General features: G+C 37.5%; 1 protein-coding gene across 3 annotated transcripts in view; it reads right to left on the bottom strand.

The window, feature by feature from the left end:
- The window catches only part of DIAPH2 (diaphanous related formin 2), a 984,078-nt gene that overhangs the window by 234,993 nt on the left and 729,827 nt on the right, over positions 1 to 19,258 (bottom strand). For all 3 annotated transcript variants that reach the window (XM_070783973.1, XM_070783972.1, XM_070783974.1), the window contains one exon: positions 17,461 to 17,625. In XM_070783973.1, the coding sequence (XP_070640074.1) occupies positions 17,461 to 17,625 (165 nt within the window). The remainder of the gene's footprint in view (positions 1 to 17,460; positions 17,626 to 19,258) is intronic.

Raw genomic sequence — 19,258 nt, 5'->3', positions numbered from 1 at the left:
TCTTAAGGAGGGACTGGATTTGAAAGTTAAAACGCAAGAGAGACGGTATCTGTTTTCTGCAATTTCCCTATCAGAAATTCACCTCCACACCCTTGTTTGCATGTGCTATATTAAAGGTCAGCAAGTGTTTTCTGCAAAGGGCCAGACAGTAAATATTTTCAGCCTTTGGGGTCATATGGACCCTGTCTCAAGCATTCAGCATTGCCATTACCATCACAGAATGAAAGCAGCCACAGAAATACATAAACAAAGGAGCTTGGCTGTGTGCCAATATGACTTTATTAATAAAAGCATAGGGCATGCTGGACTTGGCCCTGGATCATAGATTGCTGATCCCTAATCTATATGACAAGGGAGGCATTACCAAAGGATGCCAATCTGAAAAACACAGCTGGATTTTGAGACCACAACAGATAGGTTAAGTTGTGGAATGTCATTGATGGGAAGAAGTGAAATCCTAGACCTAGGAAGATTAGGCAGCTGCGTACATGATGTTATTTCAAGAGGTACAAGAAAAGTTGCCTTTCTCCCCAATATTTCCTCTATCAGCAAGCCATGCAGCAAGAAGTTCTTGACAGCAGATTAATCTGCCTCTGCCAGATTAAGGCACTGTCTGGAATTTAAAGGGCACACGTGTAGTAGAGAATGAGTGACATAGTACTGCATTAGTTTATCAGATCAATTAGCTGACAGCTGGCAGGGAACAAGGACCAGGATGAAAAGAATTCAAAATGAACTCAGTGTCTTTGTAAGTCCCATAGAATTTTTCATATTTTTGCATGAAAAATATGCTTTTATTCTATTACATGCTTTGCTATACATCCCATCTTTTGTCAGAGCTTCCTGTCTGCCTCTAGGTAAAGATCTCTGCATAGCCTCCATATTCTAGAAGATAAGGTTACTCTATTTAATTGAAATGATAAAGCCCTTGGGAAGACTCTTTCTCTCAAGAGGGGCAGAATTTATTTTTTTTCTCCTATACCACAGAAGGATATACAACTTATGAAAATAGTTTGGACTCATAATAAAAAACATCTAATAGTAACTAGTAAAGTCTTCTAAACAGGAATACACAGTGATTCCTACACTTATGGGGAAAAAAGTTGAAATGCTAAAATCTTAAGTCTTAATCTAAAATATTGATTGTACAAGGAACTTTATAACTAATGCTGAAACCTGTCAGCTCTTGCCATGTGGCTTTTCCATTTGGCAATTTTTTTCTTTCCATAGCACTTATTAGGTTCTAACAAAGTATACAATTTTTCTAATAATTATATTTATTGTTTATTATCTTACCTTTCCCTTTACAAGTCAAATTTCATAAAGGCAGAGGTTTTTAGTAAACTAAAAAGTGTCAGTACCTAGAATGGTATCTTTAATTTAGTGAATACTCAGTAAATATTTGCTGAATGAATGAATGAGATAAAGCAAGCAAGCAAGCTAGAAAAGCAGACCTGTCTTGTGTAAGTATATTCCAGCTAAAGACAGAAAATAAACAGGAAGGGTAACTTGGAAAAAAGCAAATAATTTTTTTCTATTTAAAGTTCTATTCACCAAGATTCTTTTTTAAACAATTTAAGTGTACATTTCACAGAAACATCTCCTTCATTTCTATTTTGTGAATTTTGAACTGTTGAGAATTCAAACAATGCCGAGCAGCAATGTACTTTTGTGTTCTCTATTTTATAGATACTCCTAATTGCTGGCCCTAATCCATCGAACTTGAACCTTCTTACCTGCTGGCAGAGCTCTGGATTAGTTTGGCTGCTTAGTCTCTGCACAGTCATGTTCAGGAAAGGAGTTCTGTCCCCATCCCATGGGTAAATCATGATTAATCTAAGATTCTTTTTGATGGTCATTAGTTAAGAGGTGGGCATGTGAGCGAATCCTGGACAACAGAATTTGATGAAAAAATCTGTCCAGGGGCTTCTGGAAAAGTTTTTCTCGTTAGCAAAACAAAAAAAACTTGATGGGAGACAATGACTTATTCTTTGTTATATATCACTATATTTGTATGTGATGCTTGAAACTACTGCAGCCATTTTGCAACCATGAGCCAACACACCAAGGGTGGCAGAGCAGAAGTATTTGCAAAATCCCAAGTCTAGGTGATTATATCACGAAGTTGCTAAATTAATCACACCTGTACCTGCTTTACCTCTACATTTCTTGTGATATGTGAGATTAAAATCATATTCTTAAGCCAAATTTAGTTATATCACAGTCAAAAGTATCCCAATAGATTATGAAAAAGGACAAATATCAAAATATGCTTGTCTGTTTTAAATTGAGTTAAAGCAATTATTTTCAGGCACTAAGAAAAATATTCAAGAAACAATATCTACATATACAAGCAGTTATATTTACAGTAATAGTTGTACATTAATTTGCTGTATTCATTAAAGCCCATTACCTAAATGGTGATCTAAAACATATTCAGCCTAAATAATGCTCAAATAGAATAAAAATGTATTTCTATGAAAATATTATATATTTAGACTTTTAATATAGTATGAAAGAACCACAACATAATTATGATTATGTGATAATCATAATCATAAGGCAATATACTTTATCTTAAATTGATTTTTTATTTATAAATCTTGTATTTTAAACTAAGGAGCAAGAACTTGGGGAAATACTTTCTTAGGGATATCATCTGATGAAGGAGATGTCATCTGATGAAGGCTTATAACACTAAAAATAATCTTCAAAATCAAGTTTCCAGGTTGTTAGGGACATCAACCCATATCTCCTATCTAGAGATTACAATAGGTCACTATAATAGTTATTATTTTATCTATATTTTACTTGATTATCTGTCTTGCTCTTCTGAATCACTGTTGCATTTGTCTCTAATGTACATGGAAATTGTTTCTTTTTCTTCTAGACCAAGGACAAATGAGCAAAAAAAATTATACATTATTCCAAACTATTCCATCTCCAGTATAAACAAGTTTGGCTCTTTCATGCCCTATTAATAAAATCTGAAAAAAATAAAATGACTTCAGCTAAACCATCACACTGAGTCATACCACTAATTTGAACATAGAATTTTTAAGATCTTGAAGAATAATACACTTTGAACATATTACTGGCCCCTTGCCAGGGAGAAGTTTGATGAGGGCATTATGTAAAACAAAAAGAGAAGGAAGATTATACTGGTTTATTTACAGGTGACTCCCAATAGTCAATGATGATTAGCATGGCACCAACGATCAGGTATTCTGAAAAAATCATCATGAAATGAGCTAATTAATATTTTAAATCACAACTAAAGGTATAACTAATAGCACTATACACTAAATGCTGATGATCATACACATACAGGCATAAGCTGCTAGGAATTATTACAAGTAAATAAAAATTTTAGAGCTTAAATCTTCACAAGATTTTATTTTAAGAAAAATATATTCACAATCTAAATACATATATACATGCAAAGAAATGTCTAGAAGAATGTATGGCAAGCTATTAATATTAGTTATCTCTGGGTAGTAGGATTTCAGTTGATTCTTTTTTCTTTTTTGACTATGGTTTCCAATTTTCCTAAAATTTACATGCACGATTTAAAAATTTTATGAGTCATATGAACCAGAACATCTTTCAATGATTAGTAATAAAAACGATAATACACATCCCTTGGCAGTGGCAATAATGGAGAGGACCTAAAGGCCCCGGGAAAAACAAAAACAAAAAACAATACTTTTCATTGATCAATAATTGAAATTACTGTTGTATACTAAATTGATATGACAAACAGATACATTATTAATTCATCTAGTACAAATTTTGCTTCTTAAAAAAAAAAAAACTTTAACAGATAACCCTAAGGTCAGGCTTCTCAATCTTGGCAAGGATTATTTCTTTGTTGTGGGGGACCTTAACATACATTGTATGATGTTTAGTGGCATTCTAGGCTTCACCCATTAGATGCTAGGAGCACTTCCTCCCTGTTTGTGACAAACAAAAGTGTCTCTAGACCTTGCCAAATGTCTCCTGGGAAGCAAGATCATCCCTGAATAAGACCCACTACTCCGAAGTAACACCAGACAAGTCAGTCTTTAAGGAATTGATTTTGCCCTAGATAAACTGGCTCAATTGACCTATTGCTCGAGAGAGCTGTCAGTCATAAGAAGTAACTGAAGCTTGGTTACTCCTTGTCCAAGCATATTATGGAATAACGTTTAGATCATAACAACTGCCTGAAAGCTGCTTCCCTGTAAATGAAACAGCTATCTTTCTAATCTGAACTCATCATAGAAAACTAGGAAATATACATGTTTATCACTAAACATTAACACCAAATCAGTTGGGGAGGAATAAAAAAGGAAAGACTTCTTTAAATGTGAAAGGCTGCGATACAAGTCACTTCTTTGAAGGCATCCTTACATCAGACAAAACAAATGTCTCTCTCTCCTCTCACAAGCCCTTTGTATATATGTATCATTTTATTATTAGAATTTGTTGCTTCAATGCTCTTTCCCACTAGAATGTGAGATCTGGATGACCAAATTTTTGATTTTCTTCATCATTGGTCATTTGGTTCATTCATTGCTGAAATAATTCATTGAATCAATGAATGATATATATATATATATGAACGTGTGTATATATATATATATATACATACATACATACATACACTTAGTGATTAGCACCACTCTTGACACATGGTAGGCTGATCACAGAGTAGTCACAGTAGTGCTGGTCACAGAGGATTTGCAGATAAACACATTACAGGGTAAAATGTGCTAGGATGGAGGTATGAAAGTGCCCAGAAGGGACGTCCAGACCAAAGTTGAGGCAGTAGGGAGGGTTTCTTAGATGAAGTGACTTAAACACTTTGGTAAGGGAACTGAAGAGGAAGTGTGGGAAGAAGAAGGGGGAGTGATATAGGGAAAATGGAGCTCCATGGGTATGGTTCCAAGGAGAGTCCTGTCTTCTACTGCCTGTAGTGCTAGGGCCACTTTTCTGATGAACAAATAAGGGTGAAGCAGAATGAAGACAAACAGCAAGCTGAAAGGGTGGCCCCAGTAGCATTTTAGCCTCTGGCATCTTCCTGCTTAGGTTTTAACAGGCAGGCTTTGATAATAATCAATAGCTTTGGCCAATCTCAGGCTCACCAGGAAGGTCAGCTCATATACCTTCTAGCTTATTTTATAACTTCCTTACTAATGAAACTTAGTAGGATCCTGTGAGACTCCTGGGCATGGAAGCCTTTTTGCATTCATCTTTTCTTGTTTGAAGGGAATAAATTACAGCCTTTCATGACCTTCTCCGAAAGGCAGATTACAACAGCTGCTAATCAGGGAAGGGAGGGAACACAGAGACAAAGGAGGAACAGCCAGGAAACAATAGTCCAGCCTTGGGGCAGGGTCCTGGTTTCACCTCAAGGGATTTGTTTTTCAGTTGCTCACTCCTGTCCTATTCTTTGTCACCCCATGGACTGCAGCACACGAGGCTTCCCTGTCCTTCACCATCTCCCAGGAAGGGGAAAAGTTAAAATTTTACATAACTTCCTTCATGGGGTCTCAAAGAGTTGGACATGACTGAGTGACTGAACTGAATAATTCAATTCAGAATTTCTCCTTCTGCCTCTGTAACTCAGCTTGCCCCTTGCAAAGTTTAGATCACGTAGGTCACAGTCTCAGAAAGTGGGGACTTGCAATGCTAGGAACTGGAGTTTATCTCACTCACCCTTCTCCTGTTCTTTGCAATCACCCAGCTCCTGCAAACCTGCTTAATCACGCCTGTCCAGGTTAGGCATCCCCCTCCCCACCTTGACCACTGTTCACGCACATGTGAAACCCTTAGTTTAAACCAGCCTAATAACAGCTAGTGTTGCCCACTACAGTCTGTCTATAAAAACTCTGTAATGCTTTTGTTCAGGGCTCAGAGCTTGAAGTGTAAATTCCTCTGGGCCCGCTGGCATAATAAACCTGAGTTGTCCAACTCTCTGAGTGTGGTGCTTGGTTTCTCGAGTACTGGTTTCTGCAACACCAGAGACTGCTCAAACTCATATTCATTGAGTCAGTGATGCCATCCAACCATCTCATCCTCTGTCGTCCCCTTCTCCTCCCGCCTTCAATCTTTGCCAGCATTAGGGTCTTTTGGAATGAGTTAGCTCTTCCTATCAGGTGGCCAAAGTATTGGAGCTTCAGCATCAGTCCTTCAGTGAATATTCAGGATTGATTACTTTAGGATTGACTGATTTGATCTCCATGCAGTCCAAGGAGCTCTCAAGTCTTCTCCAACAACACCGGTCAAAAGCATCAATAATTTAAGGCTCAGCCTTCTGTCCAACTCTCACATCCACACATTACTAATGGAAAAGCCATAGCTTTAATTAGACGGACCTTTGTTAGAAAAGTAGTATCTCTACTTTTTAATATGCTGTCTAGATTTCTCATAGATTTTCTTCCAAGGAGTAAACGTCTTTTAATTTCATGGCTGCAGTCACCATCTGCAGTGATTTTGGAGCCTCCAAAATAGTCTCTCACTGTTTCCATTGTTTCCCCATCTATATGTCATGAAGTGATAGGATGGGATGCTTCGACATTAGTTTTTTGAATGTTGAGTTTTAAGCCAGCCTTTGCACTCTCCTCTTTCACTTTCATCAATAGGCTCTTTAGTTTCTCTTTGCTTTTTGCCATAAGGGTGGCGTCATCTGCATATCTGAGGTTGTTGATATTTCTCCCAGCTATCTTGATTCCAGCTTGTGCTTTATCCAGCCCTAGCATTTCACATGATGCATATAAGTTAAATAAGCAGGGTGACAATATACAGGCTTGACGGACTCCTTTCCCAATTTGGAACTAGTCCATTCTTCCATGTCTGGTTCTAACTGTTGCTTCTTACCTGCATACAGGTTTCACAGGAGACAGCTACAGTGATCCTGTATTCCCATCTCTTTAATTTAAATTTATTTATTTTAATTGGAGGCTAATTAGTTTATAATATTGTATTGGTTTTGCCATACATCAACATGAATCTGCCACGGGTGTACACGTGTTCCCCATCCTGAACTCCGCTCCCACCTCCCTCCCCATACCATCCCTCTGGGTCATCCCAGTGCACCAGCCCCAAGCATCCTGTATCCTGCATTGAACCTGGACTGGCCATTAGTTCCTTATATGATATTATACATGTTTCAATGCCATTCTCCCAAATCATCCCACCCTCTCCCTCTCCCACAGAGTCCAAAAGACTGTTCTATACATCTGTGTCTCTTTTGGTGTTTCGCATACAGGGTTATCATTACCATCTTTCTAAATTCCATATATATGTATTAGTATACTGTATTGGTGTTTTTCTTTCTGGCTTACTTCACTCTGTGTAATAGGCTCCAATTTCATCTCTTTAAGAATTTTCCAGTTTGTTGTGATCCACACAGTCAAAGACTTTAACGTAGTCAATGAAGCAGAAGTAGACGTTTCTCTGGAAATTTCTTGCTTCTTTGATGATCCAACAGATGTTGGTAATTTGATCTCTGGTTCTTCTTCCTTTTCTAAAACCAGCTCGAATACATGGAAAGTTCTCGGTTCACATACTGTTGAAGCATACCTTGGAGAATTTTGAGCATTACCTTGCTAGTGTATGAAATGAGTGAAATTGTGTGGTAGTTTGAACATTCTTTGGCATTGCCTTTCTTTGGTATTGGAATGAAAACTGACCTTTTCCAGTCCTCTGGCCACTGCCGACTTTTCCAAATTTGCTGGCATATTGAGTGCAGCACTTTCACAGCATCATCTTTTAAGATTTGAAATAGCTCAACTGAAATTCCATCACCTCCACTAGCTTTGTTTGTAGAGATGCTTCCTAAGGCCCACTTGACTTTTCACTCCAGGATGTCTGGCTCTAGGTGAGTGATCACACCCTCTGTTGGTTATCTGGGTCATGAAGATCTTTTTTTGTATAGTTCTTCTGTGTATTCTTGCCACCTCTTCTTAATCAGACTGGTTCCAAATAGGAAAAAGGAGTACGTCAAGGCTGTATATTGTCACCCTGCTTATTTAACTTACATGCAGAGTACATCATGAGAAACGCTGGGCTGGAGGAAGCACAAGCTGGAATCAAGATTGATGGGAGAAACATCAATAACCTCAGATATGCAGATGACACCACACTTATGGCAGAAAGCGAAGAAGAACTATGGAGCCTCTTGATGAAAGTGAAAGAGGAGAGTGAAAAAGTTGGCTTAAAGTTCAACATTCAGAAAACTAAGATCATGGCATCCGGTCCCATCACTTCATGGCAAATAGATGGGGAAACAATGGAAACAGTGGCTGACTTTATTTTTCTGGGTTCCAAAGTCACTGTAGATGGTGACTGCAGCCATGAAATTAAAAGATGCTTACTCCTTGGAAGGAAAGTTATGACCAACCTAGACAGCATATTAAAAAGCAGAGACATTACTTTGTCAACAAAGGTCCATCTAGTCAAGGCTATGGTTTTTCCAGTGGTCATGTACGGATGTGAGATTTGGACTATAAAGAAAGCTGAGCATGAAGAATTGATGCTTTGTAACTGTGGTGTTGGAGAAGACTCTTGAGAGTCCCTTGGACTGCAGGAGATCCAACCAGTCCATCCTAAGGGAGATCAGTCCTGGGTGTTCATTTGAAGGACTGATGTTGAAGCTGAAACTCCAATACTTTGGTCACCTGATGGGAAGAGCCGACTTATTGGAAAATATGATACTGGGAAAGATTGAGGGCAGGAGGAGAAGGGGGCAACAGAGAAGAAGATGGCTGGATGGCATCACCGACTCAATGGACATGGGTTTGGGTGGAGTCCACGAGTTGGTGATAGACCGGGAGGTCTGGCGTGTTGTGGTTCATGGGGTCGCAAAGCGTTGGACACGACTGAGCGACTGAACTGAACTTCTTAATCTTCTGCTTCTGTTAGGTCTATAACGTTTTTGTCCTTTGTTGTGCCCATCTTTGCATGAAATGTTCCCTCGGTATCTCTAATTTTCTTGAAGAGATCTCTAGTCTTTCCCATTCTACTGTTCTTTATTTCTTTGATCACTTAGGAAGGCTTTCTGTCTCTCCTTGCTATTCTTCAGAACTCAGCGTTCAGATGGGTATATCTTTCTTTTCCTTCTTGCCTTTTGTGTCTCTTCTTTTCTCAGCTATTTGAAAGACCTCCTCAGACAACCATTTTGCAAAAGGCAAAATTTCTTTTTCTTGGGGATGGTTTTGATCACCACCTCCTGTACAATATTACGAAACTCTGTCAATAGTTCTGCAGGCATTCTATCAGATCTAATCCCTTGAATCTATTTATCATTTCTACAGTATAATTGTAAGGGACTGAAGTCATACCTTTATGGCTTAGTGGTTTTCCCTACTTTCTTCAATTTAAGCCTGAATTTTGCGATAAGGGGTTCATGATCTGAGCCACAGTCAGCTCCCTGTCATGTTTTTGTTGACTGTATAGAGCTTCTCCATCTTTGGCCAGAAAAAATATAATCAATCTGATTTCAGTATTGATCATCTGGTGTTGTCCATGTCAAGGGATATACCTAACATCTTTGAGATCTTCTGCAGACTAAAACTCCCACCAAATGGAACATGAACTACTTGATGGAGCATTCTTCATTCCAGAGAGAAGCTCATAGTTTGATAACCTGAAAAACCACAGCTCATCAGCAGACCACGTGAGGCTCGATTACAGTAATGCAGGCCCTGCACACAACCTGATCCAAATTATCAACTCCATCCTTGAACCATTGCTATAAAACTCCTCACCCAATCCTCCTGGGTTGGGACACATGGTTTAGTGGGGCCCGAGCCCACTGTGTTCCTCTTTGTCTGGTAAATCAATAAAGCTATTCTTTCCTACTTCACCCAAAACTCTGTTTCCAAGATTTGATCCAGCACCAGTGCACAGAAGCTGAATTTCAGCATAATTTCTTGGTGGTTGGAAATAAATTTAATAACTTATTTATGGGGAACACTTACTTGAAAAATTCTAAATGAAGTGTTATTGCTAGAACTAAAGATAATGTATTTTGTTTCCTGCTTCTATTTATTACTAGACTTTAATGAGAAAAGTAGGTATTGAACTGATTTTGTTAATATTTTCAGTGTTAGCTATCACATTATCTTAGATTTCTAAAGGGTAATATCTAGTTTGCCATAAACAATTATGAAAACTTAGAGAAATATTTTTAGAAACACTTATGATATCTTAAAGAGTAGGGAATGGCAACCCACTCCAATATTCTTGCCTGGAAAATTCCATGGGCAGAGGGGCCTGGCAGGGTGCACAGGGCCACAAAGAATTGGACATGATTGAGTGACTGAGCACACATACATGGTATCTTAAAATTTTATAATATTAATCTAAAATGTGTACACATTTTAAAACCATTTATACCAGTAGGCGTTTTTCTCTGGGGAATATGAGTTTTCTTTATCCATGTATGCCTTTATTACATCTTCCTTTAGTTCCTTACAATACAATATTTACCTTTTTTATACAAGGAACAATAATATCAGAAAAATAGGGCATCTACTTCTGGTCCAAAGTAAACAGTCAAACAGAATACAAGTTGATAGGTAACACTGTTTTCTAAAGAAGAATTCAATGATGTCTGTATAATACACTAAAATCTGTTCTCTGGTATAGCTGGGGAATGAGGTATTCTGGTCAAATATTCTGCTTAATAATGTTACCATATATTTTACATGGATTGCATATTTTCAAAGAGTTGAAATAGCTCAAAATAAACCTAAGGCTATGCAGCCAGGGTGGTTCCAGCTGAGCTCAAAGGGAATTATCTGGGTGTGTGTGATTAAACAGAGGGAGCTGGTGGGACCTTAGGGCTCTATTTGCATGAAAGGATTTATACTGGTACTTTATTTATCCCTTACTTCTAGGAAAAGGAAGATTCCTTCCTAGTTGCTTAATGAAAGGGAGAAAGGATGGCAATGGAGGGGTTTATAGTCTTATGATCCTCTTTAGGTCTCTAGAACATGAAAAAAAAAATTAATTCTCCAAGGAGAAAGGAATCAGAAGAAAAAAGAAAGAAACTTTTTAAGAAGGGTCCTCAGAAGCATGGCTTTGTCTGCACTGAGCATAACCCCATAGTTTAGTACTTCAAGGATTGGAAAAATTGGAACATTGGTAAAATTGGAACATCAGGAGACTGCAACCTTGGTCGAGATGTGGGCATTATCATTGAGGGCAACCCAAGGAGCTTTGCCAGCAAAAGGTATTTGGGTTGGGAGTGGGAGCTGTAGGACAGAAAGGGCACGACTTTGTCTTTGTTCAGTGCTATATTCTTATCACCCTAGAATAGTAGGCACTCAAATATTTGTGGGCAAGTATCAAGTAGTGACTATAGATGACATGTTTTTGAGCCCAAATGAAATGACTCTATATGTACTTTTGGGAGTGGAGACTTTGCAGAGAGCTTGAGTCCTGCTAATGGGGATAAAGAAGAAATAACTGGGAATATTTGGATCATTGTTACTATGGTAAACATATGACTTCACAGGTGATGAGACACTTTGCTTCAAATAAAACTATACTATTCAAGAGGCACAGAAACATCTTTGCTGTTTCTCAAGGGCATCTTCATAATGTTATGAAAGTGAAAGTGTTAGTCAGTTGTGTCCAGCTCTTTCGACTCTATGGACTGTAGCCCTCCAGGCTCCTTTGACCATGGAATTCTCCATGCAAGAATACTAGAAGAGGTTGTCATTTCCTTCTCCACGGGATCTTCCCAACCCAGGGATTGAATCCACATCTCCTGCTTGGCAGGCAGATTCTTCACCATCTGAGCCACCAGGGAAGCTCTTATAATAATAATTACCATTTTATTGGCAAAGTAAAGATGCATCAATTTATGAAGCATCTGATAGATTTTGGATAATGGAACTCTACATAATAGATTTTACATTACTGATTAAGACTCTTCTTTGTTAAATAACATATTTGGTTTCTTACATAAGTCCACCATTTTTACAATATTGTGCTAAATTTTCCTTTAAATGTCAAGTGCTTTGTGAATTGAAGGCTTAAAAATATGTCAAAATAACTTAGTCTTCTTGGATCAGGAATTATATGCACCATCCTTTATGCAAAAATTCATCCTCATTTCTTTAAAGGCAAATTGCCTTTAATGAATGAATAAAATGTTCTATATATCATCAATTTAGTTGTTTGAGTCTAAGTAAATGCAGATATTCACCTTGGTTTCCAGTTATAGTTCAGATTCAGATATGACTGAGGCTTTGTAAAGAGGAAAATGGCTTGAGGAAAATGAGAGCTTCTCCAAATCAACTAATCTCCATAAGCCAAAATGGCTACAAGGAGCTCTCAAATAAGGTTACACTTTAAAAGAACAATTACTTTAAGATAGAAGAAAAAACATCCCTGAGAATTAAGAGTGACTTTGAGGGTCCAAACTCCTGATGCTGCACTAGTTGCTGCTGCTGCTGCTAAGTCACTTCAGTCGTGTCCGACTCTGTGTGACCCCATAGACGGCAGCTCACCAGGCTCCCCCGTCCCTGGGATTCTCCAGGCAAGAACACTGGAGTGGGTTGCCATTTCCTTCTCCAATGCATGAAAGTGAAAAGTGAAAGTGAAATCGCTCAGTCGTGTCTGACTCTTAGTGACCCCATGGACTGCAGCCCACCAGGCTCCTCCATCCATGGGATTTTCCAGGCAAGAGTACTGGAGTGGGGTGCAATTAACTACAGAAGCAATTAACACAGGATGATGATCATAAATTTGCCTCCGAGCATTCATTTAGTTTTGATGCTGTGCTCCCCAAATTTCTCTCTGTTCTAAGAGGTTTAGGTCCTCTTAGTTACTTCCTGTTGTTTTGTTCTGCTGTTTCCATACTGCCTATACTTGACTTTTCCCAGTTTGGGAGGAGAGTTCAAGTTTGGTGGTTATGGCTTATTCAGCCAAACTTAGGATGGTCTGGGCTTAAGGTAATCTTTGCTCTTTTGAAAACCACTTTCATTTTCAACATTTTGATCTTATCCTGAGGACACAAGTCATTAAAGAATCCTGAGTCAGGAAAGTAACATTATCTTGTTTGTTTGCTTTTTTAAGCTTTACTTTGACTATAATGTGGGGAATGGATTAGAAGTTAGAAATGGTAAGAGATGGAGGCAGAGAGACCAGTCAGATTGTACTAATCCAGCTTGTACTAGTCCAGCTGAGAGATGGTGTGGGGCCAGAACTAAAGTAGAGTCAGCGGGTTTGAAGAGAAATGTGTGAAGACCAAAGATTTAGGAGGCAGAATCAACAAGGGACTTCCCAGGCGGCAGAGTAGTAAAGAATACTTCTGCCAATGCAGGAGACACAAGTTCAATTCCTGGGTAGGGAAGATCCCCTGGAATAGGAAATGGCAAACTACTCTAGCATTCTTGCCTGGGAAATTCCATGGACAGAGGACCCTGGCGGGTTACAGTTCATGGGGGTGCAAAAAATTGGACATGACTGAGCAACTGAACACGAGAAGCAAAAGGACTGAACAATGGCATAAAACTCTGATTTATAGATATCACTTAACCTCCTAACACTTGGCCATTTTAATGGTCATCTAAGAGGTGTTGAAAAATGGTTAAAGTCTTGATTTTTCAAAAAAATTGTTTAATTGTCAGATGAACAGTAGCAAATACTTATTTTGTTGAGGAGAAATCTGCTAGCATTCTTAATAGTAATAGTAACATTTTCTGAAGTTAGGTCAATGAATCTAATCTTATAAAGCTCTGTTCCTCTATTTCTAGGAGATGAGGATGCTCACACAATGAATATTTACTGAGTGCCTGGGTAACAGATTGTTCTTTAAAAGACAAAGCAAAACAAAAACACGGAAGCAGCAGGAAACTGACAGAATTAAAAGAGAAAAGAAATATTTTCTATAATTTATTTGGAGCTATGAAAGTTATTGAAGTATAATACTTGCCTCGAACATTTCCCAACAGCTGAAATTAATTTTTATGCCTAAGCAAGATACTGCATGGTGGTGAAACATATAAGGTTCACTGATTTTGAATATTCTATTCAAAATATCTCAAAAGAAAAAAGACTGTGCAGTCAACTTTTGAACTAGTAGAACGACTGAAGCATAAAGGAGAATAAGCAAAAGAGATGTTTCAATATTGTATAAACATGGAATTCAACTTTCTTCCACAAAATATTCAACTTAATTTTAGGTGTTATTAATTAACCTTGCCTGTATTAATAAGCAGTTTTAAAAACTTTCCTGCTCTCAGACAAGCTAGCTAGAAAGAGAGTCTTAATTCTGAACTTAGAAATGTTTCCAATTACATATATCCTTATGTCAATATATAGGACATGCAACTGAACATCTAGAATATCCTTATTAGTTGAGTAATATATAACAGGAATGATATGAATAAGTTATAGAGCAATATCTCATTGATATTATCCAATTGTGCTTTCATTCATTTGAATGTGATTATTTTAAAAAAGGTCTTAGTCCATAATGTCCAACCCTTTATGTTTACTTCCATTTGTACTATCCTTTAGAGGCTATCTCTTTAAGGAAGATTTTTTTTGGTCTCTGCATTTTGTTTATGCTATACATGCCAAATAGATCTCCCAAGATGAAACTCTGAGCTCATTTGGAAGTAATTTTTGGTAGCACATGAATCAGAACTCTTATTTTCTTGTCAGCACTACTGGTATTTTATTGTTTCCATCTATAGTCCAATATGCTTTTAAGTGCCAAGAACCCTAAGGCTAAACACACAAAGCACTAAGAAAATGGGAACTTTTGGCGATGCCAACTTTGGCCTCTCTTTCAGGGCTATTCCCTCCCCTGGGAGAGTAAAATCACTTTAAGTGCAGTATGAAACAGGGCCATGATGAGCACAGATGATTGACTGAAGTTGGTGATGTTGACTTAGGAGTCTTCAGCTTATAGGTCAGGTGTAAAACCCTTAAACCTGCTTGTCAAAGTCAGCTTGTCAAAGTCCTATGGATTTTTCCAGACTGCCTAAATGTCACTTTCTCTTTGACAGCTTCTCTGGGCAGTTCTGGCAGGGTTAGGTAGCTCCTCTTTTGTATTATTATAGCACCTGATATATTCCTATAGCAGCACTTATCAAACTATATTGCATTTGTCCATCTCCCTCCACTCATGGATAGAGATAAACCATTCTCTTCCTTTTATCTCTGGACTAGAGCATTACCAAAATCACGCTGGCTCTCAACAAGTAATAATTGAATGGATGGGCAAAGAATGACTAGTAATTCTCTCCATCTGCACAGAATAGGTTATGACATGTTCTCACATCGTGGTAAGGAAGACATGGAAGGAATTATCACCCATATTTTATAAATGAGGAAACTCCAGAGATGTTATATGACTAATCCAAACTCAAAACAGCTAAAAAGTTGCATACCTACTTTTCATGCCAGTAAGTTGACAAGGATTTGTAAATAGAAGTAGTAGTATTCAGTAGGACAGATGGCAATGGCTGACAAAAGATACAGTGTAGGAGTGGTTACCTGTTATGAAAGCTCCCAAACTCTTAGCAGGTTCTCAAAAAGGTAACTTCCATGCACACAAAACCAGACTTCAGGTATTTACAACAAGAATGATTTGTGACAAATAAATCATTTCCCTGTATTCAAGCTACACCCACAGTGAAGCCAGGAGACAAAGAGACATAACCTATTTATGTACACAATACAAATCTCTTTCTCTCAAAGTCCCACCATTAATCATAGACTCTAAAAAGGAAGAAGTGCTTAGAGATCAGTAGTGTAATTCTGTCATTTCCTAACTAGCTAACTAGCTAGAAAGATAAATGACTTAACCTAACCACATAGGTTATTTGTGAGAGCACCAGGACATACAATTAGTTCTTATCATTAATATCCTTAGCTTTTTAAAATTATGATTGAGAGATAATATAACTATAGCTCTTAGGAAGTCTTCTAAGCAACTGGATAATAAGACTAAACATAGGCTGTCACAGAAGAATTGTCCTTAAATAAATGTTGCAACATGAGAGAAGTATAGCAAATTTTACTTTGTGTCCATGTATTGGGGAGGTGAGGGACACATAATATGACAAGCAGTGTTTTAGGATACCATTCATGTTAAAACAAAATCCTTTTTCATAGAGATTGACAATATTAATTACATTTATTTATCTCTTTATTCACCCATAGACATTGATGCTATCCAAACAATTATTTGATTTTTCTCTTTTCCATGTGTCAATTGAAGTGTATTTACTAGTCCCCAATCCTTTTAACAGATTTTTTATTATTTTCAAAAATAATTCAAGTAGTTATAAACTGAGTGTGTTCCTATGTTCATGTCATCTTTACAACGTCAAAGTTTTGAAAAAAACAATTCTACCAATAGAACATGTTTTACTACTAAAAAATAAAATATGCATGCCTATTAAGGGGCAAAGAACAATGACCAAACTAAGCTAATATTCTCAATAAAAAATAAGACAAATAATCATATTTATGAAAGTTTTTCGTTTAGTTTCTATTTCCAAAGCTGAGGTGTACTCTGGGTCACATGTCCTAAATCAGCAAATGAAAGCAAATGTTTTCTACAAGTATGTTTGTAGCTCATAGACCATGTAAATGACTCCAAAATCAAATTATTTAATGGGGCCAATACCATCAATTAAAATAGAGAGCCTTATTTAGCAAATAATTGCTTTGAGGATAGAAACATACCTCAAACTGCAATGAATTAGTTTGTTGACAGATCTTCCTGCTGGGCATAATTGCTAGAATTCCTTCTTTAAAAAATGGACTTGTTAAATATCAACTATTGTACACATCTTTATGTTATGATCATAAAGATCACAGAGACTGTGCTTTACTATGCCTTCACTGAATGTAAAGAACTATTTCCACAGCATTTATACAACAAAGTTTTTGCTTTCCTCTAGCATCATAACTGGCACCCTGATGATCTACCTCCAATTAATGCTAATATTTACCGTTTCCCCCAAGAGTTACAGTTTGAAGAAGGAGAGCCCACATTTCTTTAGGTATTCCAGGCCATTTATATCGTCCAATTTAGAATCAATTTCTCATCTAGACTATGAAAGAAATTAGTTCATCAATCAAAGCATTTTAATACATTGAGTAAAAAAGGATTTTAGATGTTAATTTTTAAGCTAGGTCAAATTATAATATTATGCTGTTTAAAGAATCAGGGTCATTTGAGTATCAACTCATTCATTTTCTATAAAATTTCAGCAGGAAAATTCCCATGTGTGCCTAAAGTTGAAGATAATTCATTTAGGTTCCCATTATACGGTAAGCCAGCCAACAATTTTTATCCATGTCACAGGTATAAAAGAACTGTCAATTCCTGTTAAACGGCTGTAACATGAAATCAATGTTGTCAATCGGTACATAAAATAAAATTCTTATGGAAGAAACCAAAGCAACAAGCCTTGCAAGACTTTAAGGCATATTACTCACCAGGAACAAAGTTCGAAAGTTGCTGAGATCACCAAAGAATTCTTCTATGCTCACAGTCTTAGAGTCAAAAATAAAGTATTCTCCAAGATTCTCATAGAGCTTTACCATGTTGTTGTGCATGGTGAGTAGTTTTTCATACTGGTCTCTGGCACTCTTTGTAAAGCTGTAGCTTTCTGTTAAGGAACATGATCCACATAGTACCTTAAAGGCAATCATTAGATGTTAAGATTGAATTATACCATCATTTCTGTAAATACTTCTGCATTACTTTGCTAAGGTTACCATAACAAAATACCACAGACTGAGTAACTTAACAGAAATTCATTTTCTCATAGTTTAACAGGCTAGCAATCCAATATTAAGCTGTCAGCAAATCTGTTATCTTCTGTAACTTCTCTCCTTGGCTTGCAGATGACGGCTTTCTTTCTGTGTCCTTACCTGGAGGTCCCTCTGTCCTTGTTGTGTGTGTCCTAATCTCTTCTTAACAGGACGCTAGTTATATTGTATTAGGGCCCACCCTAAGGATCTCATTTTAACTTATTTACCTCTCTAAATGTCCTATTTCCAAATACAGTCACATTTGGAAGTTTTGAGGATAAGGGCTTCAACGTATGAATTTGGAGTGGGTGGGGCACAGTTCAGCCCATAACAACTCGCTGGAGTCATTACATCATATAGTGCACTTTGAAAATCTATAAATGAGGCAGAACTATTTAAGGTATAACCACGAACATGTTTGCTAAGTGAAAGCACAGAAGTACAAACAGCAGAAAACTGCCTCATATCTTTTTATAAGCTAGATAAGGTAAAAGGAAAGAGCAACAAAAACTTAGGGGGAAAGTATGTATTTTCTGTGTTAAATACACATTCTATATAGGTAAAGAGGTTATATACATATACATATATCCCATATGAGGAGAGGGAAGGAAAGGGAGAGAAAGATGGGAGGAGAGGAAGAACTATGGAGAGAAAGGGAAGAAGGGAGGGGAGAGAGGGGGAGAGAGACATTCTACTGTATCTCTAGAAATTTAATCACCCAAATGGCTTTTTAGAACCCAAAATGCTGTTTGTTGTGCCTGAGCCCTGGGCCCTGAGGATTATAATTCTAATGTTCCCAGATGTTGCTGCAACTGCCAGTAGTGTATAACCCAATAGGACCATATGACACCTTCCCAAGACAGACCCCTTCCCCATATTCTCTGCTTTAGCTCCTCTCTGAAGCACCTAGATAATAGTATCTGTTGCACATTTCCTAAGTTGTTTTACAAATGCTAAAAACCCCTACAAAATGGAAGATATTTAACTACTTGATGAACTTGTGCACTTAGCCCCCAGGTCTATGGGCGCCTAAGGATTGGTGACATTAACCCTTGTGATACCACCCTGTTACTTCACCATCAACCAACCAACCAAGAGAATAGTACATGAGCTGATCACATACCCTAAGACACCTCCCCACCAAAATCAGTCTTTAAAAATGCTTTGCTAAAAAACCCTTCAGGGAATTTGGGGGTGTTAAGCACAAGCCACCCAGACCCTTTCTCCTTGCCTGGCGCCTATAGTATTAATAAATGCTACAGTGTCCTTCACCATAACCTGGTGTCAGTAGATTGGCTTTACTGCGTGCAGGCAAGTGGACCCAAATTTGGTTCAGTAATACCAGGACTACACTTACAGTAATATATTCAAAAGAGTATTTGTTTTAAAATTAATTACATCACTGCTTTAAAACTTTTTATCATAAAAGTCATAACAACAACCACTACTACCAAAGCATAAAAGGAACCAGATATGTAAA

This window comes from Bos indicus, chromosome X (genome assembly GCF_029378745.1).
Source record: "Bos indicus isolate NIAB-ARS_2022 breed Sahiwal x Tharparkar chromosome X, NIAB-ARS_B.indTharparkar_mat_pri_1.0, whole genome shotgun sequence".
Lineage (NCBI taxonomy): Eukaryota > Metazoa > Chordata > Mammalia > Artiodactyla > Bovidae > Bos > Bos indicus.
Note: the sequence above shows the minus strand (reverse complement) of the source record. Positions and strands in the feature narration are given on the sequence as shown.